The sequence below is a fragment of the Haemaphysalis longicornis genome, unplaced genomic scaffold (assembly GCF_048455015.1).
Source record: "Haemaphysalis longicornis isolate Haplotype H1 unplaced genomic scaffold, Haemaphysalis longicornis Haplotype H1 scaffold_1, whole genome shotgun sequence".
Classification (NCBI taxonomy): domain Eukaryota; kingdom Metazoa; phylum Arthropoda; class Arachnida; order Ixodida; family Ixodidae; genus Haemaphysalis; species Haemaphysalis longicornis.
This window is the reverse complement of record NW_027526203.1, coordinates 317,324,662-317,338,083: the sequence shown is the minus strand read 5'-3', so window position 1 is coordinate 317,338,083 and position 13,422 is coordinate 317,324,662. Positions and strand designations below refer to the sequence as shown.

At 46.1% G+C, this 13,422-nt stretch overlaps 1 protein-coding gene across 3 annotated transcripts in view; it reads right to left on the bottom strand.

The window, feature by feature from the left end:
- The window catches only part of Slo (calcium-activated potassium channel slo), a 206,247-nt gene that overhangs the window by 22,130 nt on the left and 170,695 nt on the right, over positions 1-13,422 (bottom strand). For all 3 annotated transcript variants that reach the window (XM_077682288.1, XM_077682290.1, XM_077682289.1), the window contains 2 exons: positions 12,400-12,550; positions 9,306-9,395 (listed from right to left, as the gene is read on the bottom strand). In XM_077682288.1, the coding sequence (XP_077538414.1) occupies positions 9,306-9,395; positions 12,400-12,550 (241 nt within the window). The remainder of the gene's footprint in view (positions 1-9,305; positions 9,396-12,399; positions 12,551-13,422) is intronic.

Below are 13,422 nucleotides of genomic sequence, written 5' to 3'. Positions count from 1 at the left end.
TGTTCACTCTTTCACTTCACAGAATTTATTCTAAAAATCAGAATTCAGCCTAAAGTTTTGCACCAGGCTCTTCTTGTGTGAGCTCCGCCATTTAAATGCTACCAATTCTATTCGACTCGGTGGTTCAGAGTTTACCCACAACTTTCGCATTTGAATTTCAATTTATTTCCTATGTGGAGCCAGAGTGGAGGGCAAGCTAAAGCTTCCGGTTAAAGGGACACTGAACAATGTTTTTTGAACATTGCGGTATCAATTTTACCATGCTCCACGTTCTAAGTTGTGGTTTTACATCCACGTTCTAAGTTGTGGCGGGAAATTCACGCACATCGGCCGCATGAGCTGTTACGACGCCCCCGCAAGCTCAGAGGTTCGCCTTCTAACATGCTGCGAGTGCTCGTATCCTATATAAACTGCTTCTCAACAACAGCAAAACCACCACCAACAACAGCAAAAAGTCGGTAATAGCCGCGAAATATGCAAAAATTATAATGTAAAAGACCGAGATAACATTAAATGCCATTGGGACACTTCGTCTAAGTCCGTGAAGTGCCGCCTTGTTGTCTTCTCTTATTTCGAGACTTACAAATACAGTAGCTATACATAGGGCCCTACACAATCGGCCGCTCAGCGGAATAAATTATTACTTTACTTTCTTCCCTTTTGGCGAGAGGTTGTTTTGATGCAGCGACAAATAAGATTTCGATAGATTGAGTTCAGTGTCCCTTTATGGAAGGCAACACTAGTCGATGACAGGGGCGGCCTTAAGAAAAGCCGAGTAATTTTTAACACGGAAAGAGTCAGTAGTATGCGGATGCAGCGTGACTCAGACTGAAAAAAAAAAAAAAACAATCAGAGCAAAAAGGGAAACGGGAAAGGCAGCTGACACACAGGGACAACACGTTCGCCATTAAATGTACGCGTATAGCTACGCGTACACAGGACATGCGATCAACCTATTTCTAGGCACATGTACATATTAGGGCACGAAGATGTACTACACACATAAAAATACAGACCAGGGCTTGTTGGGTACATGCATGCTATTTCCCAGCTCTCGTCTGCGCATACTCATACACCTGAACATAATGTTTTTGCACTAACGGTGAGGCAAGGGTAAAACGTCTAACAGCACATGCATAAGTAATGAGCGAAGTTTTTAGAAACATTCCGTGTTCGAGGTAAATTTGTCTGCCGGAATTTGTCGTTGTCAGGAAATATTTTCAGTACTGAGAGGTGAGAAACGCTTTCCATGAACATATGTATGTACCATAGTGCTTTAAAGGAGCCATGAAGAGAAAATACAACTTCGTTTAATTTGAAAGAACTAGGATTCAGTATCTCACTCAGCTCCATTAGAGCCACAAAAGATGCTTTTTAACGAAAAAAAAGCAAGAAGTATTTAAAAACTTTCAAATTTTGCGCCACAGTGACGTGTTATGAGCAAGAATGACGTCACAAGGGCCAACAATAAATCATAATTTTCAGTGCGTTAACTGCACGTTAGCATTCAAGTGATGCGGTGAAATGGAACTAGAGGCCCCTTTACAGACGTCCAGTCTTGTGTGGTCGCGACAGGTCAGTTAGGCGGCCGCCAATTGCACAAACAAGGTTCCGTGACGTCATAGAAAAGTTGCGGGAAATTGCCTAGGGGGTCGCGACTGCTTCACACGTTTTCTTTCATATCTCCGTTATTTGTTCGAAGATGGCGATGATATTGGTATCATTGTTATCGGGACTAAGCGGTCTTTCTAATAAACCCAACTTGTATTTTGTCTTCATGGCTCCTTTAAACAAATATTGCCAGCTGCGCTGCTCGACTGATAGGGTTGCGCAGCCCCTTTTCGTTTCGCCGCTGACTAGACCTCTGCAGTGAATGCGCGCATAATTTTTTACCAAATTATCTTGGGAAAATAGGGTGAGTATGAAAAACGGGAAGCATGATTCTACTTCACTTCGTGACTTAGGAAGTCATTTTAGCTCGGCAATTTCAGACGCAATGAACGAGACAGAACATAATAATAATAACTATGAGAGATGGAACCCAAACAAAATATTTGACGCTGCCAGCAATAGATAGGTGTATTTGCTAACATGACACGAAGATTGCCCACGAAGATTGAAAAGGCCTTCGTAACGAACGGAAGCAGTTACATTTTAATGCAAGTATTCACTACACAATGGCTTACCTAGCTTTACGCACCGAGCTAATTTTTCCGAAGGAAAGTTTGACATCCACATCAATGCAGCCGTACGGCTACAAGGGAAAGCTATACAGCTTCCTCAGAAACTTCGAAGTTGAAGGAAAATTCGTCCTGGTCCAGGATTCGAACCCGGGACCACTACTAAACCGGAGCAGTCGCTCTACCAACTGTGCTAACCAGGAGGCTATCGCTTGTAGCGCGAGAGCGAATTGATCAACAACTCGAAGTGAAGGGCAGGTGTTAATCGACCAGATTTAGGGGAAATCCCCAAGGTGGAGTAAGTTTCTGCGAAGGATGTCAAACTTTCCTTCGCAGAAGCGCAGAAGCTTACTCCACCTTCGGGGGAATTTCCCTAAAATCTGGTCTATTGACATCGAGCTAATTTTTTTCTCCAAAGATGGGGGGGGGGGGGGGGGGGAGGCTCAGTGCTCCACGCACATTAAAGTAACTACGGCTGTACGGCGTCTGGCAAAACACTATTTTTAAATGTACTTAACCTTCTTGAAATGTACCGTATTTACGGAATTATGGGAATACAAAATTGTTACTTTGCTGACACAGCGCTAGAATAAAAACAGGGATATGTTTCCGCAACAAATGATAATTACGGTATTACGTTGAGAAATTTTGACGCCGGTTTTATATCTGTAAGACCGGCAGAAACGCCAAAGCATGGTCTGTAGGAATTCTGTATATACGGAGTATACGGAAAACATACAGAACACATAAGGTACCGTATTTCGCGCTTGAATTACGACAGAAACACGAAAACTGCATCAGACGTTTCTGTTGTTGCAAATTATTTGATTCTTTTTTTTGTTTCAAAGATTATCTCCATGTGTTACGCCCGGTTGCGTAATACTCCGTATGAATTCCGTATATACGGAATGTTTTACTACGGAACTAATTAATAATAAAATATCGATTAGCAAACGTTACATTTTGGAATTAAAGACGGAGACATGCTACCGGAAAGTCTTAGAACGCTTTCAAGGGTTTCGAGCTAGATACGCTACTCACTTTTTTTTTCTGCTTTTAAAACGACCCTTTGGCTTTAAATGTAGATTTAGAGCTAGTGCAACAATGAAAGTAATGATTGTTATCACTTGCCCTCTAAACTTATTTATTCAGGTAGAACGAAGATAAATACTGGCGTTCTTACAACACATTCGCTGCCGACATACTGCCCGCTTCATTCACGTCGAGCGCTCTCTGTTATGTAGCAAGCTGGGTCCGTAACATCTACGACAACCTATATTTACGAGCAATAAATTGTAAAGGAAAATGTTGCCCACAGTACTAGGGTGAACAGTTCATACAGCCGGACAGGAGTATTTTTTTCTGCTTTAATTTGAAAACAAGCCAAATTCTGGGGAATTCACGCATAGTGCGAAGTCTTGAACAGTGGTTGATCCCCGAAATCGCAAGAGATTCGGGGAATGACAGCAACGTGACAGCATCATTTGACTCGACAGCAACATCGGATTCGATAATGTGCCTGGGCTGTGGCACCACTGAAGGAAGAAGGTAACGCTTGCATTGCGTGATGCCACAGCGCAGAGAGAGGTAAACGTTTATTTATCTTAGAGGGAAAGAAGTAAGATGGGAAGTGGTCAGCCTCCCAAGTCCAGGAGGCCACGAGACCGCGCTGATTCCAGTGCCCGTTAGACCAGAGCTTGGATCGCATTTCTTAGTCAAATTGCATTATAGGCGCTGTTATTCGCCGAACTTTCGTTGTTGGCTGCATGAAGTGGTCCATCGAGTGCATTGCGGTGAAGCTGAACCACGGGGTTTCCTTGGAGTGTGGGTGACGTGAGTATCAACCTTCATTTTCCAGTGATGCTTCGGGTCAACAGGAATGCTTTTAGGTTCAAAGCATCAACGCCCAAGAAAATAAATGTACCGAATTTTAGAACTTTAAACGCATAAAAGGAAGTCCCTTATGCCCATTATATTTCCCGAAAGTATTCGGAAGGCAGCAATACTGTCATTCAAGCAAAATGGTAAAGAAAGAACGAAAGCAGCGCCATTTTCAGGTATGCCAGATTTAAAAAAAGGGGATTTCTGAAATCACTAGGTAATTACGAAAAGTTTGTTGCGCTAAATGTTCAGCGTAGTATCTCCGCAACAAGTATTAAGTAGCTCAGTTAGAGCGGGAGAGGATTTGCTACGTTCATTTCATTCGTGTGAGAAGCTGTTATATATGAATTTTCTCGACTTCATTTTCTTGTAAAATCTCAGTTCCAAAATACGTACGAAAATAAGATCTAACAGGTATTATCCATTTCGTGTGGTTCCTTAGGTGACACTGAAGGCAAAATACAAGTTGCTTTAGATGGATAGATGAGCTCACCGGGAACACGAATATACCACTCTTACGCGTAGCTTTTCTAAAATAATATAGAAAATAGCAAAAACGTAAATACAGGTGTCGCCGCCACTGTCTATACCACGCAAATTACACCGGAAGTAGTTAAAATTATGTGACAAATATTTTAACATTACGCCTTATAAGTTTATAAAAACTTAACTTGAAGTTTTTGTATATTTCAAGTTTGAACGCCGAAGAACAAAAAGAAAGCTAGGAGCAATATGATGGGAGCCCAGCCGATTGGTTACAGCGGCGATCCCAAACACCAACAAGCTAGTTTCGGAGTCACTGCAATACCTGGTGCAATACTCGGCCAGATGATAATTGTGTGACGCTTGTGGAGTACTGTGTGCATAGCCACTTTTATCATGACCCTCTGCGTGCATTCGCCGCCTTTAAATAAAAGCTGGGAACGCTTATTTTGGGCCAAGTCAGTATATCCAAGTGTGCGCAACGTCTGGCGTACGAAACGTCTTCCGGCGCTACTCGTCCATGCTCAGCGGCGATGCCGCTATGCGAGCCGGCGTGCGGCTGGGGCCGCGTACAAGCGGTTGGTTCCACGCCAATGTTCACTCGGCCGAAAAAGGACAACATGCTTTTCTTCAATAAAGCGTCAGTACTGATCACGGGTCCTATGAAGAAACATTTTTCTTGGTGGTCCGGAGCAGCAAAGGACGCGGGAGTTCGGGAAAGCACGACTGGTTTGAACGAAACATGAAACAGTTTGGTACGTGGAAGCGTTGTACTCAATTGCTTCGAGCGCTATACACCACCGCTGCCTCGCTTGCTTCCGGTTTACCATGAAGCAAACAGCGGCTGCACCGGCCTCTGTTTGCATCATGGAATCGCTTCGAGGGAAATGAGGAAGGGAAATGCGTTGTTTGATTAAGAATTTCTCAGCAATTAAGGCATCTTTCGGCACCGAATAAACGCTAAAATAGCTATGAGAAGGTCAGAAGGAAGGAAGGAAGGAAGGATGTAGAAGGAAGGCAGGAAAGTTAACCTGGATAGAGCCTAGTTTGCTATCCTGCACGTGGGAAAGGGGAAATGGGCAAAAGAGGAAAAAAAGAAGAAAAGTTGGAGCAGACACGTATGCCCAGCGCTGAAGCACTGACACTGAATGACACTACGGGCGACGAACTTAAACACTAGACTATGGGAAGGTCAGACTTTCGTTTGAAACCAACCTGCTGGTTGCCTTCAGAATCCATTTAAATAGGGGGTGTAGATATTTTCGACGAAGAGACGCGACGCTGTGAGTTTGACACTTCAAAATTTTCTCCACCCTTCCTTGGTTTTTGGAGTTATAGAAAACTGAAAATAAATGCTGAAAAAGTATTTAGCGTTACGGATGTTGGAAAAAGTGGTTCGGGAAAAGATCCCGCGAACGAATTGCTTGAAAACAAATGCAAATGAGTAGGTTTTCTGATCGGCCATTTAGCGTTCGTCCTTAATCTCGGGACGGGATCTGTGGGAAGACGTGTGTCTGCGGTTCAACGCCGGTGATCAGAAAAATGAAATTTCTTTGGAAGAGCATTGCCAGCACCCTTATCATTGGTTCGCTATGATTAACCATGCTGTAAGAAGAAGCCTGTTATTACTGTTCTCAGCGCAGCGGTTTAGGAATCTACTCAAAATGATTACTTCAGCAGGAACTGAACGCTGTAGAACGAACCCTCTCAAAATCATTTAACTTAACGGGAACTGAACAGAAACCCTGTACGAAGTGAAGCCCCAAGCGCTCGGCACTGAAAGAAGCGTTTCCGCTCTGAGGCAATTAAATGCCCACCGACGATGTTGTTTGCGACAAGAGAGTCCCAACTGAGCACTGGGTGCTTGATGAAAGTCTTTTCCTTTCGCGAAACGGTCGGAAAGAAAGTGCAGACATGTGTGATCCACGTGCGCCATAACTATGGGCTGTTTTCTTACTTATGTTGTTGCGTGGCTTGTTTATGCGTGTCTCATTTCTCTGGCTTCTTAAATTGTGACGGAAACGTAGGGAGGAATCATTGAGCCAGCACGCTCTAGCACAAGCGAGGACGCGAGCGTACCGCTTTTACGTTCAGAGCACTCTGCTTCCCGCTTCTTAAGCCGCACAAGGCTTCGGTGCCGTTCCAAATGTCAACCAACATTAGTTCGTCAGGGAATCCCAGGGAGCTTCCTCTAAACGGCGCGGTAGTTGAGGGCCTTGCTGCTGTTGCAGATTGCCTTTCTTCCCAGTACGAGACCTTGACTCACTCGCTGAACAAGCCGATCGATCGGAGCGACATCGAACATGGGCAAGCATTTGGACTTACATTTTCATCGATTCCTTTCGGCGTGCTGCTATACGCAACAACAGCAATAAGCTAAGACTACCAGTGGCATTACTCATGGGGTGCGGTACAATGTGATGACTAGTGGATCCCTTCGGTAGCACCCAGGAACGAGGTAGAGTGTTAATTTGACAATGGGCATGCATTTCAGTCGGCCTTGTGATTTATTCGCAGGCAGCGTGTTAGTTCTCCAGGTGTATGCGCGAATACCTGGACGTCTTACAAGAGTAGCACAACTGACGCTTGCGCATACACACCGGAAATGCAGATCAGTTGCAATTTACAAGTACAGTTGCAGTTACAATCGACAGTTGTGCCCTCCACTCTTCTTGCGTCCCGTTGTAGCACTCCTACTACGTGTAAGGTGACTTATGACTTTCATTTGTAAGTAGCGGGGTACTCCCGGGGTTGGCGGTAAAAATTACGCTGCACCACACGTTTGTGGGCGGCTTCTAAGGTCTTCATACGCATAGCCGTGAATGTATGTTCCTAGGTGCAGGAAGCCATGGCGGGCGCGCGCTGCTAGCTACTATAAATGGTTGGTCTAATCTAGCTTAGAATTAGCGTGAGGAATATTATTTAAGGCTGAGGAGAAGCAAGCAGTCAACTTCAACTTCAATGTCTACTGAAGTGAATTGGTGCGGGTGGCTGCATTCTCCAGTGTAACCAATGCATTATTTGCCTATTTTAGCGGAAGTGTGGAACCTTAGTTCCTCTTAAATGGGTGACCGTTGGCGGAAGCCGCACCGACTGCTGTATGACATCACAGTGCAAAAGAATAAGTTTGGCAAGTTGGCACTTGGATAAAGACAACGAAAAGTTGAAGAAGGCTTACAAAACATACTCATTACAAAAACGCATTTGTTGTGGAGGAATTATTTCTTCGCAACAAATTTGTTCTAAGGTGGGCTTGTCTGTGTTGTCCGTCCGCTCTTCTTAAAAGGCGAAAAACGAGAACGCCCGTGTGTTTAGCTTTCCACGCACGTTAAGGATCCCCAAGTGGTCAAAATTAATCCCGAGCCTTCCGATGGCGTGCCTCATAGCCCTGGTGTAGCTTCGGCGCGCGATACCTTCATAACTTGAAAACTGTTTGTCTTCTAAAGGAACCCTGCAAAACCTTTGTCGGCTTTTTTTAAATATCTGAAATGCTCTCAGAACATAGTCAACAAGCGCATCTAGTAGAGATTAGGGGGGCACAAAGTACCCCAGCAAATGTTTTTTTTTTCTACGCCAATCAGATGACGTAGAAACTTGCTCAAAAGATTCGTCTCTTTTTCGGTCTGGTCATTGCCTGCGCGCTTGAGTGACGTCGCTCGAGCTACACCGTGGCTATTTGCCGGCTTACTTTCAGTTGTAACAATAAACGCATTCAATAGCCACTTTAAAGATATTGCAACAACAGCAAAATAGCAACTGAACGACGTATCTGCTGCGACGACCAAATCGCGCAGTAACGCTCTGTGCAGCCGATAAATATAGCTTTTCAAGTGCTTGTTTATCGGCAGTATTATAGAGTCTTTTCAAGCTAGGCATTTGCTCCCTTCTCCTCTGTATTCCAGTAAATTAATTTCTATCTATGCACTCATATCGGCAAGTTCACTGAACATGTGTGAGTACGCTGTAAGCTGTTACGCGTTCAATTCCCAGTGGCGTCAGCTCTGCCTGATAAAAAGAAAAAAAAACAGAAAAGGACCGCTACTTTGCGCGATATTTTGGCCCATGGTAAAAACTCTGTGGGTGCGCAACATCAATTCGTATTTCTAGGTGCGCCTTGTAGCCGTGGTATGGTTCAGGCGAATGAAACGAGCACGCGTAAGGTAGTGCATACATACGTATGTATTGACAAAACTAAAAAAGTCAGGAGCTCCGTGAGTGGCTCAATCGTGAGAAGCCCCGGGCGCGCAGGCCCCTAGTTTCCCAGAGGCAGTCTTCTTGTTCATTGTTTGAATTCTTGCTTAGGTTTCTTACTCCAAGTTCCACAATTCACGCGAAATCAGACGGCTTCCGCAGCGCTCTTCTCGGCGACAGCTGGTTACCGAGAAAAACGAAACAGGCAGTTAAACCACTCAGAAAAAAAAAGAAACATTTTTTTTTTCGGGACCTTGGGCTTGGAGGATTTTCGCGCACTACTGTAGTGTATGCCGCCAGTTTCCGGAGGCCACAGCGTGGAGACAGCAGAAAAGCATTCGTACAAACAGCCAGACATGGCAGCTCAAGAAGCAGTCAGAGCGTGAGCGTCATGCCCGAGCCGCGACGTCTACAGTGCACGTACAAGACAAACAGAAAGGAGCAAAAAACTGAAGAAGCGGAGTCAGTCAGGACAGCAACAACGAAGGGAAGCAAAACAAAGAGGCCGAGGGGAAAGCACAGAACGTGGGGAGAGAGAGAGAGAGAGAGAAAGAGAGATAGAAAGCATACATGAGCTTTTTGACCTCATAGGCAAGGTGTAAGCCAGCAAACATGTCGGGCGCAGCCGTCCGCGTGACGTGGGAAGTGTCAGAGACAGGACTGCAAAGAGAGGGGAACACACAAAAATCTGCTGTGAGGTGAACTGGCCGCGAGTGCGTCTGTAGGCTGCACGCGCTGTGGCTGCTACAAACACACACACGCGCACGCAGTGAGGGCAAGTGCGTGAACACGGTGGCTTCACCCACCTGCCGCTACGAAAAAGAGTGCACCCCGGTGAGGAAAAGAAAGAAAAACAAAGCGAGCGGGGGCCTCCGCGCGCCTCGTCGCCGCATCTCGCACGCACACACACACACACGCCAGTGAGAGTGAACGAGTGAGTGAGTGAGTGAGTGAGTGTGTGTGTGAGTGTGTGTGTCTGCGAAGGGACGCTGGTGCTGAGAGGTGCAGAAATCTGAGAAAGGTAGCGTGAGAAATTAAAAACAAAAAGCTGCCGCTGTTGTTGTTGCTGCTGCTGCTGCCGCCGCTGCTGTCGGTGTTGCTGCTGTCGTTGCTGCTGCTGTTGTTGCTGCTGCGCTGATTTGAGAAAACAGAAGTGTACTTATAAGGGAAAGCGCAGAGTTCGTGTCAGTACCTTTCCTGCACGTCTTTGCAATAAGAGAGAAAATTGCCTGGAAAGCATTAATAAATGGCAAGATATACCTATACCTACACGACGGTAAGCGCCATTGAGTTATTTGAATATATACGCCTCGGTAGGTACGTCAACTGAGAACATACCGAGAAGTGGTTCAAGTTCTTACACAGGCCTTGCACGTTCGCCGCTACTGTCGACGAAACACTCCTGGCATGTAGATAAGTAAACCGTCAGCGAGAAAGCCTACCAATGAAGCTAAGCTGACACCACCGTATTCCTGAACTTCAGTGATTGCACTGACTTCCCAAACATGGTCAAATACGGAAACCTGGGCGTCGGCAATAGCGAATGCCATCGATACACCTCTCGACGCCGCAACCGCTCACATGCCCACCATCGTGAACTCGTTTAGTCATTTTTCTGAGTCGGGGGGAGAGTCATTGGTCCGCTTTAGGGTGCACATCAAGATAATGCATTTGATCTAACAGGTGCGCCAGCAGAAGCCTTGGCAGTGCAACTGGCTGCTCGCATCAGACTCGTATCTTAAGTGTGGTGCTCTCATTCGTAGTGCACGGTACATTCAAGGTACTACCAGGTGGCAGCAGGCGATGGATAGAGCATCACAAGGCTTAGACGGTACTTCCGTGCTACCGCAGCTCAAGGCAGTGAAAAAGCACGTCCTCTTAGCTTCGGCTGCCCCTCCCGGGGGTTCTGGTTACTCACGTCACGCGACGAGGGTGCACCACCTAGTATCAGCTAGGTTCAGATCATTTTAGTAGAGGCGGGTCCAGCAAGAGTATGATTACTGGCTTACAGGTCACAGCAGACATTCATTTTTTTACTTACTAAATGATAAAAGCTCCAAATCTCAACGTAATTGTTTTACAAATACTTCTACCCGTGTTTAAATTGAGCAACATCCAATTCAAAATACATCAGAGCCTTGACGATGCTCGGCAGTGTCTACTTGCTTGGCGGTCTTGTAATACGCAAAATTTGGCATTTTCTGTGCACGTCCGCTCGCCTGTCCGCCATTATGTTCCATGTAGAAGAGCGTAAACCGGGAAAAGAGCTCCCACAGTTGACTTACCTGACGAAAAACGAATTTTCGAAGCACGGCAAGTCGTTCAAACTTTTTGCCAGCCAAAGTAGCTGGCATCCGTCGGAAAACGATAATATGCGAGGAATAACGTCTAGGCTACATTGGTGCCGCGTAACTCATGTCGAAATTCCGCGTAACTAATGGCACTAGAGTCGAGATCACTTTTCTCCTTTCCTCAACATGACCACCGGCCTGAATGCGATTGAAGGCATTGCCTGAAAACATGATACCTCACTAACTTAAAGCAAAAGAGACGGTAGCCCAAGAGAAGCTCCCCGTTGTACCGCAGCATTGCCGATTTTGCAGTTGACTCCAACAGCGAAAACACAAATAATGTTTATTCCTGCAATTCACACTGCTGGCGTGCTGATAACCCTTGCTGTTTTAGAGAGTCACCTTTTAATGGGAAGCGTACAGCTATCGCGTTTTCCCCGAAAATATTGATCCCCGCTAAAAGTGGAGGTTGGGCGAGTTCGTTCATTATCGTACAAGGAGTAGGATATAAGGTCGGTAATTAGGAGGAACAAGCGCCTGCCCTGCCTGACCACTGTCTTCACGGAGCGAAGCCTTTTGCATTTATGATCATGACTATCGCCACCGTCTTTTTCGATGCGGTATTGGCGGGAAACGCTACATCATCACTGTCGCTGTCGTCTTTGCCCACACGGCGTGGCTCAAAAAGCTTAATGGACCTTTAACAGCAAGTGCCAATTGGAAGTCCCCGCCTGTTGCGTCTTCCTTCGCAAGTCTGGGGTAAGCATGTTCGGATATGTCCGTAAATACAATACGGCGCCAGTTGTAAAAAAAATGCCGACCCTTATAATCGTATTCGTCCTGTAGTTCTCAAATCTTTTGTTTTTTTCTTTCTGCAGTGTCCACCGCGTATGCAGACGTGAACCGCTGCGGTTTTCCAGCAGGTCTTTGCAGTGTACTTTGTGCACGATGAAGCATCGTACACAGTGGTCGAAAAATCACAAGTGGCACAAACGCAAGAGCACTCTGTCACAAGCCGATGATCCGCGCGTAGCATTTCGTGGTCACCATTAGAAAACGTATCCCCCCATTTTTGGGGGAATGTGTCCAGAGTACGGACGGCGCTGCCTGGCGAACGCTCAGGTTCTTAAACACTCAGCAGTCTGCATTCTTAACATTAGCAGTTACCAAAATGGTTGCGAAATAAAAAATAATTAACAAAATCTAGGACGCTTTTGAAGACCGCATGCGGTGGCACTTCGACGTTACGAAAAGTGCAGTAGAGCGACGCCTTTCGCGGTTTTTCTGTTGAATCCGGCGTTTCGAGGTACCGTGCAGCCCTAGCAGTGAAACGAATCGGCTCAGGCTGACAATGGGAGGTGGCCAAGCCTTACCTGGCGTAGGAGGGGGGAGCAGAGCGTCCTCCGCGCTCGTTGGGCGACGTCAGTGAGTTGCTCTGGTCGTGTTTCTTTGTACTTGGCTTTGGCTTCGGCGCAGAGCTCACGCGGTTCTGGTCGTTGTTGTTGCCCACTTGAGGCTGGGTGGCTGATGGCGAACGAAAGGGGGGAAAGTGGGATGAAAATTGCCCCCCTTCAGCCCAGGCCTCTGGCAGGCAAGCACGCGGAAGGACGGCTGCCGTGCGGCTCCCTTTGACTACTCTGCTCGACACGCTCCCGCGTTGTCCTCAGCATGCACAGGGAAATAAACGAGCAGCATGGGCAAATAGAGTCCTTCGTTGCACTGAAGTCTTCCTTATAATAAATGAGCACACATATTTTAAGCAGGACCGTGAAATTACCGTATATTTCCGGTAAATCACGATAAAGCCAAAATGGTGTTTGAAGATACTTGTTACTTGTCAAACAAAAACATTAAACAATGTCACTATTATTCAGTCTTCACCCGCATACATGAAATTATGGCACACGTGACAGTTTCCCTCTCCGCCAAGGAAACAGACCCTAAGCACAATTCTACGTTCTCTCTCACCTTCGGTCAAGCACATCGCCACTGAAGCCTACTGTCGGCTTATTACTGTTGCATGCTTGCATACCGGGCTCTGCCAGTATTTTTGGCGAGCGTAAAAATGATGCCCATGAAAACGTCGCACAAGAGCGGGTCCTCTTCAGTATTGGTGTTTTTTGACCTTGAAAAGGTCATGACGTCCCTTCTGCACAATCCACAACCTTGCGGCTTGTAATGGGCGCCAAGGGATCGAGTCACAGAGCCGCAAAAGCATTTTGTATGTTAGCGCATGGCGCATGAAATATGGGCCGAGCAAGCATGTAGGTCTGGACGATATGAGTCTAACGTTTTATACACGCGCGAGAAATAGACTAACACAAATATGCCAAGCTATTATCTACCTGACGTCTCAGTGGTCCTAATTAAGGGTGCAATTCAGGCTGAGCTATTTC